This window comes from Parathielavia appendiculata (assembly GCF_033297405.1).
Source record: "Parathielavia appendiculata strain CBS 731.68 unplaced genomic scaffold N657scaffold_4, whole genome shotgun sequence".
NCBI classification, from domain to species: Eukaryota; Fungi; Ascomycota; class Sordariomycetes; order Sordariales; family Chaetomiaceae; genus Parathielavia; species Parathielavia appendiculata.
Genome location: NW_026944223.1, coordinates 778629 through 795947, shown reverse-complemented (window position 1 = coordinate 795947; position 17319 = coordinate 778629). Strand labels below are relative to the sequence as shown.

General features: G+C 55.9%; 3 protein-coding genes across 3 annotated transcripts; all 3 read right to left on the bottom strand.

Annotated features, from left to right (window-relative positions):
• Positions 1-4872: 4872 nt before the first annotated feature.
• Positions 4873-11642, bottom strand: N657DRAFT_342561 (uncharacterized protein). The gene is made up of 2 exons (XM_062786905.1): positions 10931-11642; positions 4873-10876 (listed from the first exon to the last, which is right to left on the bottom strand). Exons 1-2 carry the CDS (start codon positions 11400-11402, stop codon positions 5160-5162), a joined length of 6189 nt encoding a protein of 2062 aa, XP_062648734.1. The 5' UTR covers positions 11403-11642; the 3' UTR covers positions 4873-5159.
• Positions 11643-13320: 1678 nt separating this feature from the next.
• On the bottom strand, positions 13321-14408 carry N657DRAFT_643739 (uncharacterized protein). Its single transcript, XM_062792614.1, has 3 exons — positions 13915-14408; positions 13701-13825; positions 13321-13629 (listed from the first exon to the last, which is right to left on the bottom strand). Exons 1-2 carry the CDS (start codon positions 14143-14145, stop codon positions 13781-13783), a joined length of 276 nt encoding a protein of 91 aa, XP_062648733.1. The 5' UTR covers positions 14146-14408; the 3' UTR covers positions 13321-13629; positions 13701-13780.
• A 751-nt stretch (positions 14409-15159) lies between these two features.
• Positions 15160-15966, bottom strand: N657DRAFT_632890 (uncharacterized protein; the record flags this gene model as incomplete). The annotated part of the gene is made up of 1 exon (XM_062791177.1): positions 15160-15966. The coding sequence occupies one exon, from the start codon at positions 15964-15966 to the stop codon at positions 15160-15162; it is 807 nt and encodes a 268-aa protein (XP_062648732.1).
• Between the last annotated feature and the right edge of the window lie 1353 nt (positions 15967-17319).

The following is a 17319-nucleotide window of genomic DNA, read 5'->3' as shown; positions in this document are numbered from 1 at the left end:
TTTGCTTTCGACCTGGAAATTGGGGTCTCAGGAGCCGCCTTCGGTGCGTGCTGGCTGCTCGACAACCGGCGGGCGCGCAGGGGAACAGCGGAAGCTGGAACCCAGGAATGCAATACGGCGCGAGCGAACGCCAAACTTGGGGCTGATCTTGGATTTAATCGGCAGGCAAGTGACTTAGGTTGACTCACGATATGGTTCCAGCAGCGTAAAAACGGGAACCATAATCTGTCTCAAAGCAGGAGCGTCAGGTCAGAGTGAGAGCACCGAACCCAGACTTCAAGTTCAAGCAGTGGGGGAAGGAGCAAAGCTTGGTGGTACTCGCGGCTGCCGTGCTTGTTGTATATGTCCCAGTTGACCTGCTGAGACTCAGAGCGGAATCCTCAAAGACGGCACCTTCTTTTCCGCGCTCTTTCCTCGATCAAACTCATATCCCAACTTCGCGGTCTGCACGAGCTACCAATGCGAGGCGAGAAGCCCCTGGTGAGAGTGGCTTGGGAGAATGTACCCAGAACCGGGACAGGGGGATATCGCAGATACCGGGGGGCCCTCTCACGCGGACGGGAACAGAGAACCGGGCATGGGGTGTATCTAGGACGGCACTAGGGCGAAAATGAGAGTCCAGGAAGCCCAGCAGAGCAGAGACGTCCAGATTCGGCATAGCCGGTGTTTCCTGTGATGGACCTCCGCTGCCAAGGGACGATGCAAGCGCACAAAGGTTGGGCTTGATGTCCGGCATGTTGAAGTTAACTTATCTTGGTCTCCAGAAGAAACAGTACTGTGCTGGTTTACCGTCTGCTACCTGGCATATGGTTTTCCTCGGCGATTAACATTGACGTTATCGACACGGGCCGAGAGACGGTGCCGCAGGGCGAGGGCTTGGAGAAGAAGCAGAAACTTGACTCGGCGTCCCGCACGCGTTTGCCCAAGGCTTGTTCGGGCTAAAGAATCCCAGCCGGCCGGGCTATCGATTGAACAAAAAAGACATGCGCGTGCTCGTGGACTGGCAGGTTTCCAGTTTCCTCGACATAACGTTTATCGTTAATCTCGAAACGTGGCATGGAGCGTGGGACGCGGCCCCGACGTGCATGTCGAGAGGGGAGTTCCGGTATTCAATCTGGGCATAGCGGCTGCCTCTCATGTTGTTTGGAGCACAATCGAAAAAAGCATGATGCGCAACAGGGATCAAGGTCCACACCGGTCCAAACTCAATTCAAGCGCCCCCCGCTGTGTCGATGCCGGCATCCTGGAGACGGGCGCTTCCTCCCACCACTGTCTTCCACGGCATCCGCCGCGGAGTCAGGAGAGTTGGTTAGCCACAAGACTTTGATAATCTATCGTATTTCACGTCTTAGGAACAAGCTCATTTTCATTAAGTTACCAGCTAGTTGGGACCTTCGTCCCAGCTGAGAAACGCTCAACAGCTCCACTCCTGGCTTTGTTGGCAACTCATCACTTTTCCCCAAGGTGCTGGTCATCGGGTCAGATTCTTGCCCCAAGGTGACGGTCGCGGAGACACCTGCATGGGGGAACTTGCTTGGACGGATACTATCGACACGGTAGCATTCTCTATAAGCGACTCGACCGTAGTTCGGCCCCGGGAAGGCTTCGAGAGGGTCCCGTGTCCGTGCATTGACGCCTGACACCCTTCCCGTCCTGTGGCATTCGCCAGACGTATGGCCAGACATCCACTCAGACGGGATCCATGCGCCTCCCGTCCCCTTACTGTTGGATTCAAATTTCTAATTCACAGAGCACATGCAACAATGGACAATAGGCAATGGGCGCCGATGTATCTTGAAGCAGCATCATCTCCCACATGACACCTGTTTGGGGCAACTTCATTCCCGCCTAGATTCTCTGCATACAGGAGAGATGCATGGGACAGCTTCAGCTGAGGTTTGCCAAGGGCTACTGGCAATGACTGCGGGAGTCTGAATGCTACCCCGGTCGACAGCTAGGCTCCACTTTCGCTAGTGCTCATCTGCTGCGCACTGTGCACGTTGACGCACCTGGTCGGTTTACTACCAAAGATTATCCAGGTTTTCTTTAATGCTTCACCCAAGCAGTTTATTTCTGGGGACATTTAAACGGGTTTGAATGCCTCGTGAACACTGCATACGGAGCTCCTTTAGCCATATCTCCTTTAGCAGATTTAATATCCAGTTCTTTTCACATAGTAGCGACAAGAGTAAGCCCCAAAAGTCAGTTGAATGACTTGCTTCATCCGGCAATTTTTGACGAGGGGCAGATCAATGAGCCAACCACGTCTGCTTGTTCTTCAGGATCGTACGGATACTGCACCGTGCACAGTGATTCTGAACCCTGCAGAGGTTCTGACCAAATCTGGATTCCGACCTGAGGTTTGCTTGTGTGGGCAGAGCCCGTTCCACCACGCCAGCGGCTGGGCTTCCAGTTGTCACACCACATGGGCGTCCTGGCAGGTTTGCCCTGTGTGACCAGCGTGCGCCGCTGCAGAGAGAAAGCATCCTTTTGATTGACTGGAGACTCGAGGGATAACTAACTGCACTAATTATATGTAGCTAGGTCTTGTCTGTTGATGTTGGACTTTGCTGATGGCCATGTCAGCACAATTCGTGCTTGAAGTGGGTCCTGGAAACCGGAGCTGCGTGGCGCCAAACAAGGTTATTAACGTCAACGGTAATTATTGACGCTAAGATCCGTTGCGAGATGTTGGATGGTGGCGCGTTCATGGGATGTCGGGGGACCGCGCTTGCTCTGTTCCGTGGACCAGGAGGAACAATCTCGCCGCTGACGATCAGGGGACTCGGAGCCAGAAATAGTGTCACACTATCCGTACTCCGTAAAGATTACCTCGATTTCATCGCGGCCGGAACGGAGGATTCCCGGACACTGGCAAAGACTAGGGCGATCTGGAAAGTGAAATGCTTACAGGCAGTTTGAATATGATAGATAGCACTCCATAGGCAGTTAACGTTTTTGGGTTCTCAAGTTTCAACTTCAGCCTGTCCAAACTCAGCGACTGCTCGTCAACTTTGAATGCGTTCCATTGCCCGTCCAGCCAGCGTCGTGGGACAACAAGCACGGCCTTTACTTGGGACACAGTATGATGTGGCAATCTACACAGTGTGCTAGACAAAGAACGGATCTTCTGATCTCCCTCAAATCGAGATGGAAGAGGGAAACAGATGCGGTTTCACAAACCTAGAAAGGTGACGACCAAGCTGAGAGAAACCGAAATATCGACCCCAGAAATGGTCCATCGCTCCAATATTCCCTGCAGGTGTTCGGGAATTGGGTGTCGTGTCCTCCTCAGCTGGGGCACGCATCCATGGAAGGACCGGGGCTGCCCAACAACAGAACTTGGGGAAAATGGCATCCTTTCCGTGGGCATAACGAGAAGCAGGGGGCACGGCTTAACAATCTGTTGTGTTGGGTGTGTATCCGCGGGATCCCATTACGAAATCACAACTTCCACGTCTTAACCTCTATATCGACTCGAGGTTTGCAAGATGGCGCCTCGACGAGCGGTCAAAACTGCACAGGAAAGAAAGGAAGCAGCAGCACAAACGTGAGGATAACTGAGGAGGTGCGGTTAAGGTATGGCGTCGCTACCAGACGGGCGGGATTGAAGCCATTCCCGGCGAGCCGGCAAAGCAGAAAAAAGCCACTGCCCACCTTGATGTTGGCACCTGCCAAAACCGGACAGCTCTCCACAGATTTGACACTTTAGGCTGCAGCCAAAACTCACCTTAAAAAATCCTGGGGACCTGCATTTCCGCAGGCCGATCTGCGATCGGCTGAGGACCGGACCGGGAGTGACGCGGCGAGGAGCCAAAACCGGCTGCATCTCCGAGCGGCCCGGCCGCCTCCCCGTTAGCTCTCCGAATCGCCTCGTCAGCCGCCGTAGCATTGTCGCCTAACGCGTCATCGCGTGACCCCAACCGACAGTCCGACGACGCCTCAACAAGCTGGACGAAGATCCAAGAGGATGACGACGACCGAGTTGCACGACGAAACGGGCGCAATACCAAGTATATCGCCTCCGGCCGTGTTTTTTTCGGTTGCTTGCTCAATGACACATGTACCAAATTGTGGGCCTTTATTCTCACGAAAAGCTGAACACCTTTTTCCAGCGGCCGAAGCCGGCGACTCTCACTCGTTCCGTTCCGAGACGAATACTACACCTCCCCGAAAAAGAAATATTGATCGTCGGCCGAAGGGTCAAAGAACAAAGACATCGCGTAGGGTCGTCCCAGGGCTCATCACGAACTTCGTACGATGCTGACCTCTGATGTAAACGATCACCATGACAGATGACAAGTCGCAAATACTCCACCGTGGTTGTTTATCATCTACGCACTGAGTGCTCCCCCATCCATCTGGCCGATTGAGCATCCGGAATGTCCAAACTGGCGCACATTACATTCTCAGAAACCAGGATGACCAATCTGACCTGATTCCAAATCCACTGTTGTGCGCGCTTAGGCCGCCAGTCATTACAGTCACCCAACGCAATGGCACCCACTCCACAAGACCAAGGACAAAAGCCAGAGCTCACGAGATACAACTCTAGATTTGCACCATTTTCCTTGTCCTTACACATCCCTATATACTAGACTCGTATGTTGTCCGGCGTGTTCTGCCCTCAAACAATGCAACATGCAAACCTCTCCGGGGGCCACATGGACCAAGGAAACACAACGAAGCCCAATAAAACGAGTCTCAATCGGAGAGAAGGAGAAGTGAAAGTCGTGCTAGTATCAACAGCACGGCATATTAAAAGACAAAGTACGGGAGCCATTCCGACCTGAACTCTAAACTCGGCTCGACACGACAAGGATAGTGAGAAAAGGAGGGGGGTATCATTCTTTCTGGTACAAGTTTTCAATCTTAGGCAGACTGGCGGTGAAAAAAAAAAAAAAAACAAAAGGTGAAATAAAAAGGCGAAGGGGAAATTTCGGTCGAACAAGAGAAGAGCATGAACAAGGACGGGCTCCGGACAGAGACATCTCGAGAGCTGCCTCGGCTTCCGCTTCCACTGCCGCCGGCCGTATGCAAGTATGCCCACGTCATATCCGCCCTCATCTGCTCCAACTTTGACCGCAAGGAAACTGAACAAAGGAGAAGCTAGGTTTAGTTATTCAATAAGTAGGTGTTCCTCCTCTTGTTTCCGCATATCAATCCTCAAAGAACCCAGCATCATCGAAGTCCTCTGCCTGGGCATCATCATCATATGCGTTCGGGCGCATCATGGGAGGCGTGACAGGCGCCGCGAGCGGCCGCCGGGGAGGCGTCTCCTGTCCTGCTGGGGCTTGCCCCTTATGAGCATCCGAGACCGAGGCCGAAGCAGACAGCGGAGGTTTGGGCCTGTTGGCGAGATCCTGCGCCGTGAACCGACGACCGGTGCTGGAAAATGCAGTGGGTTGCTTGGCCTGGGTTGTAGAAGTCTGGCGTGTGGTCGGGGGCGTCAGAAGCCCGCCGAGGAGGCTGTTGCTCGCAAAATTATTGGTCCGTGAAGGTCTCGAATTCCGTCCATTGGCCGGAGCAGGGGACGACAAGACGTTGTCGAGGCCGCGCGTCTTCCTCCAATTGCCCCATGCCGCCGCCAACGGGCCGACTGCTTGAGCGACACGAGGGGTTGCCGCGTCACGGATGGTTGCCGCAATATTGGGCAGGCTGATGGCCGAGCCGCCGTTCAAGGCCCTCTCACGTTCCTGCTCCTCCATCTGCAAGTTCGCCTTGAGACGGATGGCTGCGTCCTTGACAGCGTGCTTGTCATAATCTTCCCGTCCAAGAGCGCTGATAATGTCTTGGAGATCCGAATGTCTGACGGCCAGAAGCTCGCGCAGCCAGACAATCTCATCGTCACGTTTGGAAATCTTGGTTTTGGCGTTCGGGTCTGTCTTGGAGAGCTTGAGTTCCAACTCTTCAATCCTCTGCTCCCGCTCTTGCAGCTGCTCTTGCAGCACCATAATGGACTCGCGCAAAGCTTGTGGCGAGATCTTCTCAGGCAGGTCGAGCTGGCGGGTAGCAGTAGGTTTCGGCTGTGTGATCATGGCCTCAGAGCCGGCGACGGACTTCGCGGCCTGGGCCGCAGCTCTGGCAGCCTCTTTGGCAATTTCCAATTTCTCCTCGAGGTGGGCCACCTTGTCCTGCAAATACTCCGACTTGGAGGCCGAGATGCTCAGGCGCTCCAGGAGATTCTGCTCGGCCCTCTGTGCATCCTCAGTCGTGTTGCTGAGCTGCCGCTCGTAGCGCGCCTGCAGGTCTTCGATCTCGTTTTGATGCTTTCGCATGACCTCCTCGAGCTCTGCCTGCTTCGAGATTTGCGCTTCCTCCAGAAGCATGTCGTGGCGGGCTTTGGCCGTGTCCGCGTCCAATTTGACTTGGTCAAGTTGGGCCCTGAGCCTCGACATCTGGTCCTCTAGCTCCTCCCGGACAACGTTGACCTGGTGGTTCGCGTTCTCCACCTCGGCCTGCATCGCGTCCCGCGTGCGCTGGACCTCACGCGCGCCCGACTCCCTGGCTTCCTGGAACTCGGCTTGGTAGCGGAGCGCGCTCTGGTGTAGCTTGTGGTTCTCGGAGCGCATCTCAGTGAGGACGCCCTCGAGTCTCTTACACTCGGCGACGGCCCTCATACCCTGGCGCTCGCCCATCTCCAGCCGCTCGAGCTCGGTTTCGATGCGCTCACGAGTCCTTGCTTCGGCTTGCAATCTCGCCTCGAGGACCTCTTGGCGAGCAAGCAGGGTCAGCTCCTTCTTCATATGGCGAGCGTTCTCCTCTGTGATTTCCTTTGCAGCCCGCGCCATCTCTTCTTGCATAGAAATGAACTTGGAACGCCATGTGTCGCGTACACGTTCATTTTCTTGCAGCTGGACGCCCAAGGTGTCGATAAGCTTATGCAGAGCCTTGTTCTCATCAAGTGCCTGAGTGAGGTCCTTATCGCGCTGATGAACAATAGCGACGATGCGATCTGTCTCTGACCGCCAGTGCAGGGCCTCCTTGCGCGCCTCCCGAGTCTCAGCCTCGAGTGAGTTGATGCGATTTTGCGTCTCGCTCTGGGATTGATGGGCATTGACTTGACTGGCTTCGAGGAGGGTGAGGCGCATGGCACTCTTGCTCTGCAGGGTTTCGACCTCCTTGATCTTCTGGTCCTTTTCGTTAACGAGCTCTCTAAGCCGTGTCTCCTCTTCGGATGATATCCGAAGCAGGCGTTGGACCTCAGAAAGCCGATCTTCGGCAGCCCTCCTACCATTGATCTCTCCTTCGGCTTGACGCTCCGCATGCTGCACGCGATCCTCAAGGTCGGCAATGCGCTGGTTTAGAGCGCTCTTGTTCATCATCTCCACCTCGATTCTGGTAGCAGCAGATTGAAGTTCGCGGTCAATTTCTGCCATCCGGTTTTCGGCAGCACGTCTAGCCGATAACTCGGCTTCCGCTTTCGTCTCTTCAGCGCGGAGTCGCTGTTCGAGCTTGGCAACCCGGGTTCGAAGCTCGTTCAGCAGCTCGCCATTGTCCGCAGCTGGCTGCACAGGGGGGATGCGCCGCTCCACAACATCCTCGACGATGCTCTTGAAATCCTCGCTACGGATTGCAGGTTGGAGCGATTGGACGAATTGCTCCTTCATATCCTCTAGCGCCTTCAGCAAGAGAGAGTTGTCAGCCTGAACGGCAGCAGGAGGTGGAGTCGCCTCTTTTGGCTGGTTCCGCCGTTGTGCGGCAAAGGCATCCAGGACAGCGGCACGAATCTGTTCCATGCGGCGGTCACGGCGCGGACTCATCGAGCGCAGGGCGTGGGGCACCTCATCATCCTCGTCATCCGCGTCGCTTTCGCGGACGTCTCCAGATATGCTGCGCCTTTCTCGCCGGCTGGATGGTGTCCGCCTCGAAAGCCCTAACAGAACGTGGTTAATGCTGTCCAGCGTCCTCTCAAGAGGGCTGAGACGGGCCGCAAGCAAGCCGCCAACAAGTTGGTTGACACGTCCGTCGAAGAACGCAACCCGCGACTCGAGTTTCGTTTGCTCATCTTCGCTGAAGACACCGGCCCAGTCGCTAGTAGGTACGCTCTCACTGGCATTGAGGCGGCGGATGCCGCCCTCAAAAGATTGACCACTGCGAGAAGGGTCGATGAAGGGGTCTTCCGGATCCATCGAAGTGGCGCGACGGTAATCAGCTTGGTTAGGACTCGGAGCATCACTGCGCGAGTAGCTTGGGGCGCGCAGGCGTGAGGGCGACGAGTCTGCAACAGCAGCAAGGGGCGAGCGGTGAGTCGGGCTGGGTTCATGCCATTGCGGCTGATCGTTGTAGGTTCGGTTAACACCCATATCTGGGTTTTCCTCCAGACAGCGCATGACATCGTCAATATCAGCCATCGTTGGCTCGATAGGCAGATCTCCTTCGACTTGTTTACCATCAGAAACAGGAGACAAATCTTCGGGAGTAAGGGGCGAGACGGCTTGTTCCGGCTTCGGGACCTCGTCCTCTTCCGTTGGTGAAGGGGGAGAAGCAAAACGGGAGGCCGCGAGACCGGTCCGTTTAGGCGGCGCCGGCTGCGGTTGCGAAGGCTGTGTATACCGCGAAGCGGCAAGTCCCTTTGCAACAGTTGGCAGCTGCGGTGAGGTGAGAGTGGGCGCGGAGGCAGGGAGAGATGGCGACTCCTCTACCACCGGCTTCTCGATAGATTCTACAACTTCTTGTTGAGCAATCTGTGGTTCCACATTAACCACCTCCGAGTTGCCTTCGGCCACCGCGATTACGTCCATGGCAGCTCCCGACTCATCAGCCGGCCGATCAGCCGCCTGGTCGACAGCAACATCAGCGGGTAGTTCAGGGGAGCTCGCCCATACAGTTGCCCCAGGAACAAAGGCCTTGGCAGTGGCGGACAGCGACTTCTGGTGGGCAGACTTGAACGAGTCGCTGCCGAAGGGTCTGGCGTCGTTGAAGGAGGACATATCAAGAGTGCTCTTGAATTCGAACGGTGCCCAATTCAACGTGGGATGATCCGCCGACGGCTCAGCCGGGCTGACAGTGGCCTTCGTATCCGTTGTTTCTGACACCATGGTTGACGACATGGTTGTGTCAGCAGCTCCGAGGTTTGACTCATCAAACGACTTCTCCTCTACTGGCATGGTGTCGTCATGGCCAGGCTGTTCCATCCGCGAGTCAAGCACAGGTGTGTCCTCCTTCGTGGGTTCGGCGAACAGACGCGCGGTGCCATCATCATCTGCGGTTGCCCGCGCCATCTTGACACGCGATTCGTCAACAACAGGGCGCCCATCTGCACCGTCCTGCGACTCTTGGGACGCGGGTGCCTCAAGGCTTTTAGGCGGGATGATTGGGATCGCCTTTGACCTCTTGACGGGTTTAATGATTTCGGCTCCGCTGATGTCGATGTTGCCGAAGATGGAGCTGGCCCGATTGCTACCGCTCTCAGCGCCTGACATGATAGGACTCGTGACGGACGTAGGCATCGATTGAGGCGTGAAGGCAGGAGCATCCGGGCGAAACTTGGGACCGGACGCCGAGAAGCTGATCTCGCTCTGGCCGGGCGAGAAGACGGGAGCATTGACATTAATCTTGGACGAGCTGGGCGTTGGCAAATTGGACCGTCCCGAATCCACCGGATTGGACCCAATGTTGAAGACCTTGGGCTGGAAGGCATTGCTCGGGAAGGTAAACGCACCCGGATTGAAATTGCTCTTCGGGTTGAAGGTGCTCGTCGGGTTGAACTTGAACTCGGGAGCCGCTACGTTCAATTTTGAAAGAGATGATACACTGCCATGGCTGGGGCGAGCTTGATGACCACCGGCGGCAAACTTGCCGGAGTCATTGCCGGCCCAAGGGTTGCTGGCGTTGGAAAAGCCACGTTGGTGCAGCAGGTTGGAGAAGTCCAAGTCCTGAACAGGCGTGCCCAGATTGCTAGGGTTCGTTTCAATCTCTTCATCTTCGGCCGGCTGCGCATTGATCTGCTGCAGCGTTGGTCGGAAAGCTCCCTGGTTGGAGGCATCATCTTCCGTGAAATACCTCTGAGAGAGCGAGTGACCACGGCTGTGAGGCCGGGGATGATGGAGGACAAGACCATCCGTGTCACCTGCGAACCGGTGGGACTGCGGCGTAAACTGAGCAAATCCCTCGCCGGCATGACCCAGGACGGAGGTTGACGGCACAGTCTCGGGTCTGTCGTGGTCATTGTGCGGGCTATAATCTTGATCGTTGTCGAGCTGCGATCGCATTTGTTCTTCCAAGTGGTACTCGGCCTCATCAATCTCCTTTTGGAGGCTGTCGCTAGCGTTGTGACGTACGAAGTCGGGCCCAGGGCTCTTTGGTATGGCATCGGCTGCGGCTTCTTCCTCAACCTCACGGAGCTCTTGCAGGCGAGGCGAGGCCCTGAGGGGTGGCTGGAACTGATGAGGCAACGTGGGAAACTGCAGTGACTGGTGACGTTGGTGTCCGAGTGGCCCCGGCATCCCATCGGGCGTGAAAGGCGATGTTGGCGTCATAATCGCACTGAGGTTAGCAAGCGAAGGCGAGCCAACGCGGTGGCCTTGCTGCAGAAGCAATTGCTGAGACCAGGCATGCGGAGATGGGAGCGAAATAGATGCGCGAGGATTGAACTTGACGCCAAATGGTGCAGGCGATGCGCCGGCCGAAATACCAGGACTCTGGGTAGCAGATGTCGCAAACGGGTTCGGATAGGGCAATCCCGGTAACGCCTGGTTGCTCGATGCCGAAGAAGTTGGAACCGGCGGAGAGAATGGCAGGGGCGGGTATGGCACAATCGACGCCTGTCTGCTTGTCGTAGTCGCCGGGGAAATACAAACCTCTTCATCTCCGAACGAAACTCCCAACGCGCGGAGTTTCGCCTCGTTCAGCTCGTCAACGTACTTCTTCCACGCTGCGAACAGTGTTAGTAACTTGTCCCGATACAACGAGACCAGAGGTGTCGTACCGTTTAGGTCTGGGAGAAGAACTCTCCAAGTGCCCTGCTTCCTTTCCCTCGAGATATCGTCGGGGTCAGGCCAATCGCCCCTGCTTTGCGAATGTTCCCCTGGACTAAGCTCTGCGGCCGGCTCGTACAGGTCAAAGCCGTCGACATTGTAACCCAATTGCTGCCAGCTCCGAAGCATGCCCGAGACATCGGCCTCTGTCAGGGGGAGAGGGCTTTTGCCAGGCTGGCCACGCTCTTCATCCTTGGGAAGAAGCACCATGACAGTCTTGTTGCCCTTCCATGTGAACCTTTTCTTCAAACGCGGCGTCGTCGCGGACGGGGCCCGCTTGACAACAACTCTTGACGGGGTGAGGGGAAGATTGGATCCGTCATCGCGGTCAACTGGTGGTGTACGGCGCCTCTCGACGGGCTTGGCGACTGGCGTGAAGTCAGTCGCATTGTCGGGTGTCGCCCTTTCATCTGAAGATGCCATTCTGGCGGCCGCACTGGCGTTTGTGCGGCTCAAGCACGACTGTCGAAGTGTTTCACTGCTCGACTGCTTTCCTAAGCCGTCCCAAGAAGACTGTCTGCTTCGGCCGCTATTTCGCTCTCGCCTTGCCTTGGGCGTGCGTACGAGGTCGCCGCCCAGCCAAGCAGCCTCCTCGGCGGAGAATGAGTCGCTCAGTGAAGAGTTCTCACTGTCTCCGTCGCTGAACCAATGCCGCTTTTCCTGCTCTACAGTGCCACCAGCAGTATGCTGACGAATCCAGCCTTCGGTGATGCCGTGTGCAAGGCGCCTTGCTCGGTTTGCGAGCACCACTGCCGCTGCGCTTACCCCTGGCAGGCGTACTTCCGGTTGATGATCCTGGATTGGAGGCGCGGGTCGAAGAAAGGGTGTCTGAAGCTCTAGGCGATGAATCGGCGCGTCTTCAAAGTCGTCGTCACTGCTTAAGCTCTGGCTGCTCGAACTCTGATGACGAAGATGAGACGGGTAGGGCGAGCCCCAGGGGTTATCGCCGTACTGTGCGGCACCGTCAGCCCCGGGCTCTGCAGGGCTCTCTGGGGGAGTCCTCAACAGTCCCAAAACCCGTTCGGGCAGTCTAGGTGCAGGGAGAGGCGGAAGCTCCGGGGACGCGTCGCCGTCAGCGGTCGAGGCACTCGACAACGCAGGCGACGCCGTGGGCGACTTATGTGCCGGTGCACGAGGAGGGGTTTTCGGCGACAGCTTTGAGGGTGACGTCTTTACGAGATCTAGGGTAGCTGGAGGTTAGCATGGCCATTGGTTGGGCTTCTGAGAACCTGAGGGTGGCTCAGCAGCATGTGGGGACGAAGCTCACCCACAACGAGATCAGGGCAGACGAATCGGTTGTCGCCTGCACTGATTCTCTGTATCCTCGCGCTCTACAACGCGTCGCGAAGTCCACTCCGTCAACCCAGGAAACAACGTTGTCGAGGGTGGTAGCCAAGGATGCTTTGTCGTTCCTGGATGCGGACGCGACGCGCTTCAGCAGAGTTGCTGCAAAGTCGGTGCGTTGGTCGAATCGAAGAAAAGGGGCAGAAGCAACAAATTACAATGGTTCTATTGTACGTCTGAGTGAATTAAAGAAGAGACAAGAAGGTGTAAAACTGACGGTTTGCAGCTTCGAGGCACATGGAAGCGCATGCGGATGCTGCCAGAGGCTTGAGTGATGGCGGTTGTCGAGACTCGAAGCCTGCACCATCCGCAAAAGAGACGCGAGGATGGCCTTGAAGGGAACTGAGAAAGGCGGAGGAGCCGCGGACTGGTTGGCAATAATTTTCTGGCAGCGCTCCCCTGGTCGGTCCACATGCTTAGGCTGGTAATTTCGGTCTCATTTGCAGATGGCACGGTACCTGGCGCGGAGAAGATGAGATGGGGCGAAACTGCTGATGCCAGGCCCGTCACATGTCACTTCACAACAGTTGCACTGCTAAGTGTTAATGCCGTCGAAAAGCAAACCGACAGTCAGTAGCAGCTGTCCAAGTTTGTGCTGGAGGGAGAACTGCGGCGCGTCGCCTTGGATTTTCTGCATCTTGAAGTTTCGGTGTTGGGACAACGTGTACGGGAGCCACGACAGACTTGCATGGATGATGCTGTGTGTCCTTCCATTCCAGGCGTACGACCCGGAGACCGAAGCCGACAGGGTCCACCTGTCTGCAGTCCCTGAAAGGCCGTGGGGTCGAATGGCTGCTCTGCAGGGCCAGAACTCAAACGACAACAACCAAAGATGATCGCTGGAAGTCTGGTTGTCTGGGATATTTCAGCGTTGGGATATATTCAATTCCGTTCAAGCTTGTTGGTCGACTCTTTCTTGTTGGTGCGGCATCGGTACGGATACGGCATCTGAATTGTCAAATATCGGACTCGCCACCAATCAGACGATTTGATTATGCTTCCAAGTCGCCAACTCGATTGATGATGGACTTCAAGTTGGCTTCTAACTTGGGCTGCTTTGGATCAGCGATTCGGACTCTTTCACATTTAGTACGGGCGGTGAGTGAGGATAATGCTATTATGGTGATAAAGGATCCGAAGCAGCCCGAAACACCGGGAACGTAACCATTCAATTGGACTCCTCACCACGCTGGACCGCTGCCCCCTTACGCCTCGCAGAAAAAGTCAAACTCGTCGTTCGAGCTCACCAAGACGGGCGGCGAGAAAGTCCTGACGCTCGCCGATGATGCGGTACTCTTACACCGTTCTGCCGAGCCGCACGATCTTGTTTCAGCCTCGATCCAATCTATGGTTTATCATGGTGGAACGGAAACTCACCAGTTTGCTGGTCACAGTCGCCCACCCTAAATGAACCTGTCCCATTGTTGGCCATGTCGGCACACGCATTCTTCTGGTTGTCACAGGCTCTGTTGGCGGCTGTCTCGAAATCCACCTGCAAAATTCTCGAATAATTCCGAGTCAGTGACCATCTAGTCTTGATGGCTCGGTTCGTCCAGCGACAAGAGGACGGAAGGGGGGAGCGAGAACACACAAAGGTGTCGCCGTCAACCTCGAACGGTCTCTCAGGGTCACCCGAGTTGGTGATGGCCGACGCACTCACCCCGCCTAGGGCGCCGGTGAAGATCTGTAAGTTCACGCGGCCTTGTTGACGGGGAAGAAGCACGCCCATGGTGAACTCGGTCTGTCCGGAGACGAGGAAGTTGGCTGAAGCGACGGCGAAGGTCGACCAGGACGCGAGGAGATAGAACAAGGTGAGATGCATGATGTAGGTACTGCTTTCAACATAGGCACAGATCTCGCTAGAGCCACTTGAGTGAACCGGCACGAAAGGACGCAAGTATATTTGCAATGGGATGAAGGTGCCACAGCTCGATTTGGTCTTGGGCCTCGAGACCCGGAAGAGATTACATGGTCATCGCGAGGATGTAAAGTGGGAGGGGACGAGAGATGGAGCGGTGATATCCTCCGGCTTGATCTGCAAACTGCGCAGGATTCCAGCCAATAAGTCAAGGATCCAACGCACGCGCTCTCAAGTTAACGCTGAAACTATCATGAGACAGATGCGATCGATTCAGCGTCGGAAAAGGGGATCCCCAGCACGTGACTTGGTGGTGTTGCTGTCCGAGCGCCAGGAACCGTCCTGGGAACCGGGGATGAACTTAACGCTTTCGTAGAATTGGGATGACGTCCGGGGGGACCTCTGCCTGACGGATGCTACGGAAGACGCAGAGACTGAGCCAGAATGGCGTGGTGATGCCGTAGACAGTATGTCACGTAGGGATGAGCCGGCTGCACTAACGATGGATATATTAAAGGACCTACTCAACGGTAGCTGTTTACGCCAATTCAGGGAACAACGACATCAGATCCAGTGAGAAACTTTGACAAACATAGGAAAGGGGAAAGAAAGCAAGAAATCGTCGTCTTACGCAATCCTGCGATGCTCCATCTAGCCATCCTCATCGCCCGCAATGTCTACGGGAAAGCACCGCGACGCTGCCCTATCCTCCAATGTCTGTCATTCCTCTTGCCGTCATCAAAGGCCTAAGGAAGATTGGATCCTCGACACATGCGACCTCTCCTCTGTCCCGAGGCTTGACGACTCTGCAATGCCGTTTGCCTCAACGCCTTATCTCAACGCCGATGAGACGACGCGACGGCTGCAAGAGTGGCCCGAAAAAAACATCCAGAGCATTCCCAAAGAGTCGAGAAAACGGAGCAATGCTCAACACGCCAATGCAAATCGACATGGCTATCAGGTGAGATGCAGGAAGCCCTAAAAGTTTGCCGCCGTGTTGACCTGCGTAGGCGCGTGGTAGCTCTCGAGAGTACTTTGAAAGGGGGTGCGACCATTCATGGAATTGCCATTCTCGGGCTTCCCTTCGACCGCGCTGCCGTAATCCATCAGGCCGTCGTTCTCCTCCTGATGCTTCTTGCGGCCCCAAATCCGCCAGGCGACCAGCGCCAGACCGCCGAGGATGATGGCTCCGCCGACGCCGACGACCACGCCGATGACCGTGTTGCGCGTCGTCTCCGACATGCCCGATGACTGGCCGCCGTTGCCTGCGAGACCCGGTGTGGCCGTGGGCGTTGTAACGCTCGTGCTGGTAAAGGTGGATTGGGAGCCATCGGGTAACTGGGTCACCACGACGATGGTGGTGGTTGTCGGAGTAGCCGGCTCTTCGCTTTCAGTAGGTGAAGAAGCCGATGAGGGAGGCTCAGTCGTTGACGATGGGTCACCCGAAGAACTGGTCTCGGTCGGCGGGTTGGACGTCGACGAAGTCTCGGCTTGGGGGGTTGATGAGCTGCTTGTGGACGTGGTCACGGGGGGTGGTGCGGAAGTCGAAGTTCGGGTAGGCGGGGCGGTCGTGGTTGCCCCTGTGGGCGTCGTTGTTGTTACCGGTGGAGGGGCTGTGCTGGTGGTGGAGGTGGTGGCATCGGTGTCCGCGTCGTCATCAGTTTGTCTCTGCTGAATTGCTTTTCCATCGCGGCCCACGAGGTTAATGTTGATGAATGTGGCGTCAGCGACAGACAGAGCAGATAACCCCAAGACCAGGAGCTCAAGCGCTCTGGTGAGCTGCATTGCGACTGACTTCTCGGTCGCGCGACAGGAAAATAACGACGTTGACGGCCTCTTCTAGCAGGCGACGCGCGACAGACGCTCTTCAGAACCCTTGGTCTTCAATCGGGGCCGCACTGCTTCACTGTCCGTACGATGTAGTCGTGGTCTTGGAACTGCCCAGGCTGACCCAAAGGTTTCGGGGCAGGTGAGTGACCGACTCCCAGCGCAATGAAGGATTTGGCGTGTAACCCGTCTGTGCCGAAGATGCGACTTGGGTGCAATCGTGGTACTGGCCTGCTGAAAACTTTGCCGGAGGTTCGGCAATAACTAGATATCGAGCGAATGAAATAAAATAACAGTCAACGAAGGGCCGGACACGTTGGAAAGAAAACGAGTGGATGAAGTGGCTTGAGTTCGGGATAGTGTTGAGAGGGAATGGATCGGTCGACGAGCGAAAAGTTGCTCTTGTTTGCAGATTGCGTGGACACCTTGAGAAGTGCGGCTTGACATGGGTCTTAGGGGTGGAGGCAAGGGGAGGGGACGGGGCTTGCGGGAGCGAATTCGATGTCAACGGGCGCTCGTATCCCGGCTTTATTCTTGAGGCCACCCAAAATACTCGGTACAAACCGGTACTGCCGTGCTCAGTGGATGTTCGGCATCAGACGAAAGAGACCAGCAACTGTCCAGCGGCCGATAAACCGATTGCTTTGAACTCCCTGCCGGTCCTGTTGAGCAGTCAGGCCGCTCAACGCCAGCTTACAGGGTACAGTTCTACTTTACTCTGCTACTGTGGTCGATTCTACCTCACGGGACCTCTTGGATCGAGCAAAGGTTGGGAGGTGTTAGCCAAACCGGTTTTCAGTGTCCAGCGCCACATGCGATGCTTCCAGTCTACACATGCCAAGGTGGAACGTTGTGTGCATTCCACTTCCGATCTGATCTGCTCCTCTGTCTGCTATTCTCGCCCAGTTGGGCTTCCATGTATATTGTCTTGAGAATGGTCCAAATCGATCACGCAGATAATGCCCTGATGCTGGCGAAAATGCACTCTCGATACGCCGGGTCTGCGGGGAATTTGAGGCTTTGCGCATGATTTTGAAGCTCACCGAGGAAGCATCCAATGGCTTGTGATTGAGTGAGCTGGCAGCGCGGTGGCAAAGACTGCCCCAGAGAGGACAAGGATCTTCGTCCCCTCTCATTTTGAACGTAATCCGGCTCGAAACTACCATGACGATTGTCTCTCCGGGGCCCAAAGACCCAAGTAGTGGCCGTTCAGCCCTGTGATGACCAACTGCTACGGTGTCGTGTTGGTGTGTTGACACATCATCCCTTGTATCGCCGAGTCATCCCACACAAGAAACGAAACTATCTACG

Bases quoted from the DNA above. Each gene is read 5' to 3' on its own strand.
- N657DRAFT_342561 (XM_062786905.1), bottom strand. From the start codon at position 11,402: ATGGCATCTTCAGATGAAAGGGCGACACCCGACAATGCGACTGACTTC. The intron at 10,877-10,930 runs GTACGACACCTC...CACTGTTCGCAG, and splicing joins TCTTCTCCCAGACCTAAACG to CGTGGAAGAAGTACGTTGAC.
- N657DRAFT_643739 (XM_062792614.1), bottom strand. From the start codon at position 14,145: ATGCATCTCACCTTGTTCTATCTCCTCGCGTCCTGGTCGACCTTCGCC. The intron at 13,826-13,914 runs GTGTGTTCTCGC...GAATTATTCGAG, and splicing joins AGGTTGACGGCGACACCTTT to AATTTTGCAGGTGGATTTCG.